This window comes from Galeopterus variegatus, unplaced genomic scaffold (assembly GCF_000696425.1).
Source record: "Galeopterus variegatus unplaced genomic scaffold, G_variegatus-3.0.2 Scaffold105, whole genome shotgun sequence".
Taxonomy (NCBI): Eukaryota; Metazoa; Chordata; class Mammalia; order Dermoptera; family Cynocephalidae; genus Galeopterus; species Galeopterus variegatus.
In genome coordinates this window covers 803,681-815,728 of record NW_007726216.1, presented here as the reverse complement: position 1 = coordinate 815,728, position 12,048 = coordinate 803,681, and the positions used below count along the sequence as shown (strand labels likewise).

Below are 12,048 nucleotides of genomic sequence, written 5' to 3'. Positions count from 1 at the left end.
ACCCCGGCCCCCTGCCCCCTGCCCCCTGCCACTCACATGTAAATTTCTTTTATTCTCCTAAGGCCCCCTACTTGATCCGTTCTCGTGGTTTGCATGCACTGTGCTACTCTCTGACTATTCCACTTCTGTCTTTTTCTTTCTCCAGCTTATCCTGTCTCTGTCATAAAGTCTTTTAGCATTTATCTTCCTGTTCTTCCAAATTACTCTCATACTTTTAGAGCTTTTATCTTAAAATTTGTCACTCAGTTATAGTTTTCTCCATTCTTACAATGCCTTTGCTTTTTTGACTTCTCAATTAGTTATTCCCTATGCTAGTAGAGCTCACAGTTTGTTTAGACTAGCACCTTTGGATTATCCATACTTCAGACACATAATCTACTCTTGATACATAGGGGTTAGTTAACTACATTATCCTCCCCACCCCCCAGTTTCTATTTTCAAAAATTTCACATCTACAGAAAAGGTGAAAAAGTAGTGTAATAATCAGTCCCCTGCTTCATCTCTGCATACTTTCAATGTGAATCTTCTAAGGATAAGGCCATTTTCATACTTATGTGTAATACAGTTATCACACCAAAGAAATTTTAATATTTAATAATTCCTAATATGCATTAGTGTATATTTTGGTTTTCCCAGAATGGTCTTTATAACTTTTTTTAATCCCAGTCTGGTATCCAGGAAGAAGTCGTGAGAATTTAGTTGTTACCTCTTTAGTCTTCTTTAATCTAAAATAATCCCCTTAACTTGTCATGACTTTTATGGCACTGAAATTTTCGAAGAGTCCGGGATGGTTGTCTTGCAGAGTGTTTTTCTTGATTTGTGTGATTGTTTCCTCATGATTAGGTTGAGGTTAAAGCTTGGGGGGTGGGGGTGGGGGTGGCAAGAAAACTACATAAGTGATGTTATATGTTTCTCACTGCATTGCACTGGGAGGCACTTAGTATCTGTGTGTTTAATTATTAGTGATGTTAACTTTGATCCCGTGGTGTCTTAACAGATCTCTCCATTGTAAAGTGTACCTTTTCCCTTTTGTAATTAATAAGTTTGGTATAGTTTGAAAGTAAATAGACTAGTGTCATTTGTAATAATAAATTGATTTTAAACTTACTATATGCAGATTTTTATTTGTCTAAAATATAGTAGAGGGCTGGCTGGTTAGGTTAGCTCAGTTGGTTAGAGGGTGGTGTTGTTACACCAGTGTGGAGGGTTCAGATCCTCATAACGGCCAGCTGCCAAAAAAAAAAAAAAAGTTACATAGAAGAGGTTTTACAAAAGTATTTATCAAGTGACAGTTCTTTTGTTATATTTAAAATACGTTTGTCATATGTCTTAGAACAAATACGCTTATATTGTCTACATGTATTACTCTGTAAGTACGAAATCAGATGTCATTGATGGTTTCCAGCAATGCCTCAGTATTAGCAGTATCAGCAGTTCTCATTTTGTGGTACACACAAGTGACAAGTTCGTTTTCTCAGGACTGGTTTGCCTAATTTAAATCCTCAGATTACTCAAAAGAGATTAACTCTAGAACAAATCGAACCTTTCTCTTTTCACTTGGTAAACAGACATGATCTTTTTACCATTTGTAATCCAAAATTTAAGCAAAATGAAAGAAATAAAATCGTAATTATAACATCCACACGAGTGTGAAATCCACCACCCCATTTTAATAGTATCTTCAGTTGGATTCAAAATGCATGCATACGCCATATTACCTGAAGCAACCGTTCTTCTTGAAGCTGTACTATCCGTAAAGTGCACCACTGGTTTCATGACAGTTCTTTGTCACTGGAGTACCACTTTTACTATGAGTTTCACTCCCCCACTACACTGTATGGAAAGCGCATTAGTTTTCTTCTACTTCCTCATGTAGTTGAGGAATAAAATCTGTTTATATACTGTCATTTGTGGTGGTGGTTGTAGGGTTTTTTTCCTGAAAAATATAGTGTATATGTTGTTCTGCGAGTGTCACATGTTACATATTTTATTCCATTCATTTCTTAGGCTTTGGGGTGAGCCTGTTAATCTACGTGAACAACATGATGCTTTAGAATTCTTTAATTCATTGGTGGATAGTTTAGATGAAGCTTTAAAAGCCTTAGGACATCCAGCTATGCTAAGTAAAGTCTTAGGAGGTTCCTTTGCTGATCAGAAGATTTGCCAAGGGTGCCCACATAGGTGAGTGTTAATTACATATTGAAAGTATATGTTGTACTGTTTATATACAAACAAAAGTCAAATTTTTACCAGTACTTATGTACAAAAGTGGAGTATGCCCCTGATTACTAAATACCTGAAACTGAATGAATTATATATTGTGCATACCTTACTACTGTGGGCTATTTTTGTTTTTGTCAAATAACTTTTAGTTTCTTTTACTCTGCCTAATCTCTTACTGTTTCATGCTCTTTACATTCTTCTATGTATGGTTATTCCTACGGAAATAAAACAGCATTTCGCATCAAGCTACAGTTATTATCTATAACTTTGCCTTTTATCTTAGAATTTAAGTAATTATAATGTTGTAAATACATTAAGTTTAGAAGATGACAGACCTGGAATAGTGTTTCCTATACAGATGAAGTGCTAACTCTTAAAATAGCATTGATTATTGTCATCATCCTTAAGGTATATTTGCATAGAAGACATTTATAACACGAGTTGACAAAACAAACTTTTTTGACGTAAAAGGGAAATCATTTGACTCCTATTGAAAATAGTTAAATAATCAGTTCATCACTGATAAACACACATTTATGTAATTTTGTATTAAATATAGTCATGGGTTGATTATGTATATGGTTGGTGAAGGTGCTTCATTTTTGAACATAAGGAAATGATTAGAGGAGATATAAATGACAAATTTCTATTAGGTTATATTAGAATTATGGCATATACTTCTTCAGTTAGCCTGGGCAACTTTTGGTCCTTTTGAAAGACCTTTTTTATTAGGTGAAGGATAAAATTGTCATTTTAACTCCTGTTTTTAGTTATTGATAAAATATCCAACTTTTTTGGTTGTCTGTTTCTGTTAGTCCTTCCCAGTTTGTTTTAGACAGTTTTCCAAATTATTTGTAAATTAGTGGTTTTCTTTAAGTGAAAATATCAAAAGAGCATGATTTTGAAGTCAGATCCCCAATACTTGATCAACAACTAAACTAGTCTTGTTCTTGTTACATGCCATGAAGTTACATACAGATCTATTGTAGGGTATTATTTGTGTAGAACAGGGGTCAACAAACTGGACCATGGGCCAAAACTAGCCCAGTGCCTGTTTTTGTGAAGTTTTATTGGAACATTCCCACTCATTTACAGACTGTCTGGATGCTTTTGCTACAATGGCAGAATTGAGCAGTTGCCACAGAGACCATATAGCCCATAAAACCTAAAATATTTACTATCTGGCCCTTTACAGAAAGCCTTTGCTGACCTCTCGTCTTAGACTTCAGTTAAAAAGTAGAATATTCTAAGATCTACTTTTTTTCCCTCCTCCGTGGGCTGTTTCCTAATAATATAGTAGTAATTTGCTTTAATACCTTCTTCATATTCCATTCATATCATTTATAAATTTCTTTATTTGTGTACCTCTTCTTCTTTCCCTAACTAAATTTAAAATCCCCTAAATAAGGGACTGTCTTAAACACTGAATATTCCACAGTGCTTTACACATGGAAGGCATTCTCAGTATATTTGTTGACTTAATGAATTTAATGGTTGAGAATGGATTCCCTACATCCCATGTTCTGAATTTATCATCAGGAGGCTGAAAGTTCCTTTCATAGAAAATTACCATAGTCTGGGATTCTGGCTCCTATTCAGATTGCATATCCCCTATTCATTTGTGTTCAAACTTGTGCTTCAGTGAGGTTTTCATTACAAAAAAGGAAGAACATTTAAAAATTCAGCCCATTAATAATTTAAAATATCCTTTTCAGAACTTGATAAATTCATGCTTTGGCCTTGGCATGAATTTCAATCTAAATAGGTAGTAACACTGGAGGTAGTATGATAGGTTATAAAGAATGTAAGCTGTGAGCCCAAACAGACCTGGTTTCAAAACACCATTTCACCTAGTGATCTTGACCAAGTGAACCTTTCTGAACCCCAGTTTCTTCATTTCTGAAGTGGGGATGGTGATATTTCTCTAGCAGGCTTGTCATGAAAACAAAGAACCTAGTATACGAGGGGACTTTAAAAAGCTCGTGGAAAAATAGAATTAAAAGATAATACGAATCTTTCCAGGAACTTTTTGAAGACCTCCCCCCATATAGTGTGTAAACAACCTAATGTAGTGCCCAACACAGGGTAAGTATTCAGTAAATGGTAACTGTCATTTATTGGTAACATACCATGACTTATGGGTTTCTGATTATATAATAAATATTGCAAATGTAGTTTTCATTAAGTCTACAACTAAATAAAATGTTTAGAAAACTAAGTAATAGATTCTTTTTGGTCATTTCTTAAATCTCTTTAGGTACGAATGTGAAGAATCTTTTACGACTCTGAATGTAGACATTAGAAATCACCAAAATCTTCTTGATTCTTTGGAACAGTATGTCAAAGGAGATTTATTAGAAGGTGCAAATGCATATCATTGTGAAAAATGCAATAAAAAGGTACAGATTGTTTAGTTTTGTTTAAAATAATTATGATTACATTTAACGGATTTGGAAAAAGTTGGTTGTTTTTATTCATAATCAAAATTCACCCTCTTTTTATTCTCTAACCCACTTTGTTATAGTGGTAGCAGGGAGGTAGTCAAGATGATAACTGATTTTAAAGGTTTGTCAGGGAAAGAAGGTTAAAAAGCAGTGCCAGAAAGGTAGGGAAAACAGGTAAATAAGAGTGAATGGTTTTAGAAGTCATAATAGCTTGATGTCACATTCTCTACCAGGAAACAAACTATTGAACTCAAAGCTACAGAGCTGATAGAGGAAAACATTTCTCTTCTTGTGTCCAGGTTTACTCGTCAAGACCAAAAATGTTTGCTGAAACTGTTAATTACTTTATATAATCTTTCTTTTACTACCTGTTTTTAAACCATTCGGATCAGATTTTTAGACCCACCTGATTAGTTTTTTTTTTTATTTTTTTCCCCTTTTGTCTTTTTTCGTGTCCGGCAACGGACCGCAACCCTCAGTGTCGCGCCCGTACCGGACCGGGACCAGCATGGGATCGCAACCCTCAGTGCTGCGCCCGCCCCTCGCTCAGCCAGTGAGCGGGAACCGGTCTGTATGTGGGATCCGAACCCTCGGCGGGAGCGCCGCCGCGCTCCCAAGCGGCGCACTGTAGCAGTGCGCCACCGGGCCGGCCCCACCTGATTAGTTTTTAATCTGTGGGAATTTAGCTCTTTGGGAGAGATGATTCACATTTGCACACAGTAAATAATTTCACACACATATATAATAAATTGTGTATCTTTGGGGGCTTTCTCTCACCTCGAGTCACGTATGTTGTTTTGAACCTTATGCACCACTTAGAGAGGTACTAAAGTCTAGAGATTGAGATTGTGGTCTGTAAAGCGATACTGCCTGCCACCTACAACTCTGAGACTTGAGGCAAGTTATTTAACCTCACTGTGATTCCTAATCCTCATTTTTAAGGTTCAGTAGTACCTGCTTGAGAGGGTTGTAAGGATTAAATGTGTTACTGCTTGTGCAGCACCTAGTATATGTTACCGGGCACCTAACTGCCCAATAAATATTAGTTGCTGTTATTATTGTTACTGTATTTCTTTAGTTTGCTCACAGCAGACCACCTTCGTTAGAATAACAATAAACATCAAACAAGTAATAATGGCTAGATAGCAATGTCAGGATAGAAACCAGTCAAGTAAATGTCTATCACGGATTTTTGCAGTTTTTAGTAACTGGCCTAGACCATTTCAGTATTATTCTAGTTAACATTTAAATGAACTATGATAGAATTACCTTATGTTTATTATCATGTATTTGTTTACACTTAAACTCAGATAAGTCTTAAGAAAATTTAATATCATTTAAAAGTTTGCTTGGGTTTTTCATGGTTTTTGTTTGCTTTTTTTGCAGCGGGTTATGAGGGCATCCAGTGACTTTCTTTGTTTATTTTAGGTTGATACCGTAAAGCGCTTGCTGATTAAAAAATTACCTCCTGTTCTTGCTATCCAACTAAAACGATTTGACTATGACTGGGAAAGAGAATGTGCAATCAAGTTCAATGATTATTTCGAATTTCCTCGTGAGCTGGACATGGAACCTTATACAGTTGCAGGTGTTGCAAAGCTGGAAGGAGATAATGTAAACCCAGAGAGTCAGTTGATACAACAGAATGAGCAGTCTGAAAGTGAGACAGCAGGAAGCACAAAGTACAGACTTGTGGGTGTGCTTGTACATAGCGGTCAAGCAAGTGGTGGACATTATTATTCTTATATCATTCAAAGGAATGGTGGAGATGGTGAGAGAAATCGCTGGTATAAGTTTGATGATGGAGATGTAACAGAGTGTAAAATGGATGATGATGAAGAAATGAAAAACCAGTGTTTTGGTGGAGAGTACATGGGAGAAGTGTTTGATCACATGATGAAGCGCATGTCATACAGGCGCCAGAAGAGGTGGTGGAATGCTTATATACTTTTTTATGAACGAATGGACACAGTAGACCAAGGTGATGAGTTGATAAGATACATATCAGAGCTTGCTATCACCACAAGACCCCATCAGATTATTATGCCATCAGCTATTGAGAGAAGCGTACGGAAACAGAATGTACAATTCATGCATAATCGAATGCAGTACAGTTTGGAGTATTTTCAATTTATGAAAAAACTGCTTACATGTAATGGTGTTTACTTAAACCCTCCTCCTGGTAAGTATCAAGAATTTAGCTTCTCAGTAATAAACAGTAATTCTTACTTGTAAGATTTCTTAGTAGGCCTCAACACGTTTAAGTTCATAAAATTAATGTTTTCAGAAAAAAATATTTTCACTTTAAATGGGTCTAAGTTTTTGCTTTTGGTTATTTTAAACTCACATTTAAGATGACTGTTACCTTTGAGCTGACTTATTGATTGAAAACAGGAGGTTTTGTTTATTTTAACAATTTGTTTTTGACTCATGCATTGGTTTGAAGTGTACTGTAGTAAGTTGCTGAAATCAGAAATAAAAATTATTTCTTAAGTAGACTGAGAAGGGTTTTTAACAAATTTAGGGCTTATCAAAATTAGTGGAAATGCAGACTTGTTTGAAAATGGGGCTTGAAAATAGAAATTTGTTTGATTTTTATATCTGCATTTTATTTATAGGGCAAGATCACCTATTGCCTGAAGCAGAAGAAATCACTATGATTAGTATTCAACTTGCTGCTAGATTTCTCTTTACTACAGGATTTCACACAAAGAAAATAGTCCGTGGCTCTGCCAGTGATTGGTACATTGCTTTGGATTTTCATTCCTATTATGCTACCATTTGGTTTGGTTCTTTAATAGACTGCTTTATTTTTTTTCAAACTGTGAGAATCTCGTTTCAGATCTGGAAAGCAGAATAAAAAACTCTTGGTAGCAATAGTGAGAGAAATATTGGAATAGTTACTTAGTCTAAACGTGGCCTTTAAATATTCAGAAGCTGGCTTCTGCTTCTGTTACCTTGTATCATATCTTTGACAGTCTTTACAAATGATTGCAAGATGATACTGAGAAGTCTAAGCTATTTAGTCACGAAATTATTAGGTTTTAGCTTTCTAGATTAAATTCTGCCATACATTAAAAGAGTAAAAATTAAAATGGCTTTCTTAAGTTTCTAATTGTAAAAGTATAGATGCCATTGTAATACCATGATTTAACAATTTTTACTTACTCATCCAGAAGTAAGAAGATAAAATAAGGAAAGGAGAGGTGTTTTGTCATTGAACCTAGAAAGAGTTTGGTAATGGACTTGAAGAAGACAATGCAGCTTTCACCTATTTTGTAACTGTGAGAATAGACGAAGTCATAGTATTCATCTATCATTTTAATATTAGTGCTAGAAGCAACCATTGCTGGTTCTCTCTTCAGCAGTAAGAGAAGGTCTTAGTTTTGTTTTATGTTTGGATCGTAGGAACCCATCCCTGTACTATAGGAAACAAGTTATGAATTGATATTGATAGATTTTTTTGTTATTTCAGGTATGATGCATTGTGTATTCTCCTTCGTCACAGCAAGAATGTACGGTTTTGGTTTGCTCATAATGTCCTTTTTAATGTTTCGAATCGCTTCTCTGAATACCTTTTGGAGTGCCCTAGTGCAGAAGTGAGGGGTGCATTCGCAAAACTTATAGTTTTTATTGCACATTTTTCTTTGCAAGATGGGCCATGTCCTTCACCTTTTGCATCTCCTGGACCTTCTAGTCAGGTAATTGCACAGCTTTTTCATGATTAATGCTTACAAATAGTGTTTCTTGGAAATAGAAGTCACAAACATGTGCCATCTGTTTGGTATGTGCCATCTGTTTGTTACCCAGCTACCATATACACACAAACACAATCTGATGTCTCTGACTTCCATTGAAATTACTGCATAGCAACGAATAGTGATTAGACTTAACATTTTTTTAAAATTACAGCAGTGTTTTTTTATTACATTATAATGTGAACATTATAATGAAATCTACCTCAGATCTTTATTCCCTTTCCCAAAAAACAACCTTTTTAATAATAGTTTCGTGTGATCAGTCCTTCTGGAAGTTTATGCCTGGAGTTATGTGCATGTCCTTTTTTATTCAAATAGAATTATATCGTACCTGGCCTGGACCTTGTTGCTGAAAAACAGCTAATGTTTTATCTTTTGCAGGCTTATGACAACTTAAGCTTGAGCGATCACTTACTAAGAGCAGTACTGAATCTCTTGAGAAGGGAAGTTTCAGAGCATGGGCGTCATTTACAGCAATATTTCAACCTGTTTGTAATGTATGCCAATTTAGGTAAGAATTTACATTTTTGTAGTTCTGTTTTAATGTATTATATTAAATGGTGAAGTCATTTAGGTCAAGTGATTAAAATATAACCTGATCTAAAATAAAAATAATTTTCCATAAAACTTGGGAATTTTATCTGAACACAGCACTTTTCACCTTGTACTTTATTTATGTATGTGTATTATCTCTGCAGTACACACAGGTCGGAATCTGTGTCTTAATCATGTTTTTATCTGCTGAAGCAGTGGTGCCACATCTGGCTGCTTCTTGAAAATACTGATTCCTAGGTCCCATCTCACACCTATTAAAATCAGAATTCCCAAAGCTAATGCAAGGAATCTGTATTTTCAAAAGGTCTCCAGATGGTTGTGATACTCACCAAGTTTGGGTAGAGGACTTAGTCTGTACATAAGTTTTGTTGAAGTAAACTAAATTAAAATTAGGGATAATACAAATATTCACTTAAAAATGTTCACTTAGGGGACTGGACGGTTAGCTCAATTGGTTAGAGTGTGGTGCTGATACCAAGGTCCAAGGTTCAATCTCTGTACTGGCTAGCCACCCAAAACCAAAAAACTTACATCATTCAAATGGGTGTTAGTGCACTGATCTCAAAATGACTGATTTATTGAGAAATTTCAATTAAAATCCTAGTGATGATAATGTATATTTGGCCAAATTAGAAACTGATTCAGAGACATAGCAGCTAATTTTGAATAACTTCTGTAAAAGTTTAAAACAAAAACAAAAACAAAACAAAACCTTATATCCAAAATTAAGTTCTATAGCCAAGCATCTCTTTCATTTTAGGTTTTTTCTGTGCAAATGTACTAATCACCGATTGATCATGTCCCTTTTAACATAAGGGACATTCCACTTTCCATTTGTCTGTGTAGTTTGTCCTTTTTTCTCTTATTTTTCTATCATGGAAATACTTTGGTATTAGTAGTTGAGGAAAAGGATATTTATTACACAAACAAGCATAAGTTGAATCTATTTCATACTTAGAAATGCCAAATTCGGCATTCACAAAAATCCTGTTCAAATTGCCTGTTCATAAAAGCACACATTATTGACTCATAATGTAACCTACTTAAAAAATTTCCCTGCTAAAAACAAATACGGCTCCGTAAACCTTAATATGAAAGATCAGGTATGCTTTGGGAATCAGAATTGTTTGGATTTAAGAAAGGTAAGACAGTGCATATACCATATATTATGTAACATCCCTATTAGCAGGGTCTGAGACAGCACCTTATAATTAAGCATATTATATTTCTATAGTAAAACATGAATATTCCCACTGAGAGGGGAGAAATGAAGACTATAAATAGCCTCTTGTTACTTCAAGCTAGGTTTTCCCACCAAACACATTTTGACAACAACTTTATGAAAGAACTTTATAATAAGAGCTTCTTGAATCTCAGGATTTCAGGTAAGGGGTTGTAAAACCTGTGTTTACTATACTTCTGGGAATATGGCAATAAATAAGACAGCCTGCTTTCTGATGGAGTATGGAAGCAAATAAAAAGGTAGTTGCCATAAAGTATGTTTAATGGCTATAACAGGGAAAATATAAAGTGCTATGGAAGTGCATCATAGGGGTACCTGATCAGATTTGGGGAGTATGGAAGACTTAATGGGGAAGTTGATGTGGGAATTGGTTAGTTGAGTTTTCCATCCAGAAATGAACCGCAGATGCAAAGACTTGGAATAACTCAGTGTGGCTCACTGGAGGAAATGAAAGTTATTCAGTCTGACTAGAAATGATATAGGATGGGAATGGCAGGAGTGGTGAGCAGGAGTCTCTGATCATGCTGATCTGGCAAGCCTTTTCAGGGAGTCTGAACTTATCCTGAGGCATTGATAAGCCATTGTAGTTTTAAACAGACATACCTTCTAGAAAGATCACTCTTGGGCCGGCCCGGTGGCGCACTGGATAGTGCGCCGCTTGGGAAGCGCGGCGGCGCTCCCGCCGGAGGGTTCGGATCCCACATACAGACCGGTTCCCGCTCACTGGCTGAGCGAGGCGCGGGAGCAACGCCGAGGGTTGCAATCCCGTTGCCGGTCCCGGTCCGGTACGGTACGGGGGCGACACTGAGGGTTGCGATCCGTTGCCGGACACGGAAAAAGACAAAAAAAAAAGATCACTCTGGCTACAGTGTGGAATGAATTACAGTGGAGTGAGACTAGAGGTTGGTAAGGTGATCTATAGGCAGATCACTGTGGCCTATACTGGAGACATGGCAGTTAGGGGGATATAATTGGACAGATTCAATTGGTTTTTATAAGTGGTTGAGTCAGTGGGATTTGGTGGGATTGGATATTCTGGGGAGGAGGCAGGGGAGGAGATATTAAGAATGATACCCAGGATTCCAACTTGACCCACTGAGCAGATGGTGGTGTCATTTATGGAGAGGGAAACACAGGAGGAAAAACATGAATGAGGAGAAGGATGATGAGTTCAGATTGGGCAAGTGGAGTCTGAGCCCGTGTGACACCCAAATGGAAATATCCAGTAGGACAGTTAAGATCTTTGTCTGGAAATACTTTGTAATCATCTAAATTGAAAATAGCTGGAACTTGAAGCCATTAGGGTGGACTTGAACATCCAGGGAAAGCACCACAGTGTAAGAAGATAGCCTGGGAAGGGGATTTGAGTAACATCAATTTTTACAACACGGGAAGGAGGACTCACAAATAAGACATAAGAAGAAAATACAGAAAGAAAATGGGAATCCAAGAAGGAGGAAGTGATTTGAGAACTGTTCCTTAGCTTTACACCATGAAAGGGGCAGAACCATATTGGCATGGGTTGAGGAGTGAGAAAATGAGAGACCGACCAAGTGTAGGTGTCTTTTTCAAGAGGTTTGGCTGTGGAAGAAAGAAGAGAGACAGGAAATTTATAAAAGAATTCTTATTTCTCACTTAGTTTACTTGTTTTTGTTGTTTTCATTGTCCTTACAATGCAAATTGAGTCTAGGTTAGTCCCGTTAGGCTCCACAGGCCATAGAATGTGTTCATCTTCCATATGGCCTGCTAGCATTGGAATGTCCGTGTCATGGTCACTGTTTAACATTTTTTTTTTTTTTTTTTTTTTTTTTTTTTTTTTTTCCTT

The 12,048-nt window shown here is 36.3% G+C and overlaps 1 protein-coding gene across 1 annotated transcript in view; it reads left to right on the top strand.

Annotated features, from left to right (window-relative positions):
• The window catches only part of USP9X (ubiquitin specific peptidase 9, X-linked), a 129,294-nt gene that overhangs the window by 107,478 nt on the left and 9,768 nt on the right, over positions 1 to 12,048 (top strand). Inside the window, exons 33-38 of the mRNA XM_008585153.1 lie at positions 2,008 to 2,181; positions 4,481 to 4,622; positions 6,096 to 6,849; positions 7,286 to 7,409; positions 8,143 to 8,368; positions 8,807 to 8,936. Of these exons, the coding sequence (XP_008583375.1) occupies positions 2,008 to 2,181; positions 4,481 to 4,622; positions 6,096 to 6,849; positions 7,286 to 7,409; positions 8,143 to 8,368; positions 8,807 to 8,936 (1,550 nt within the window). The remainder of the gene's footprint in view (positions 1 to 2,007; positions 2,182 to 4,480; positions 4,623 to 6,095; positions 6,850 to 7,285; positions 7,410 to 8,142; positions 8,369 to 8,806; positions 8,937 to 12,048) is intronic.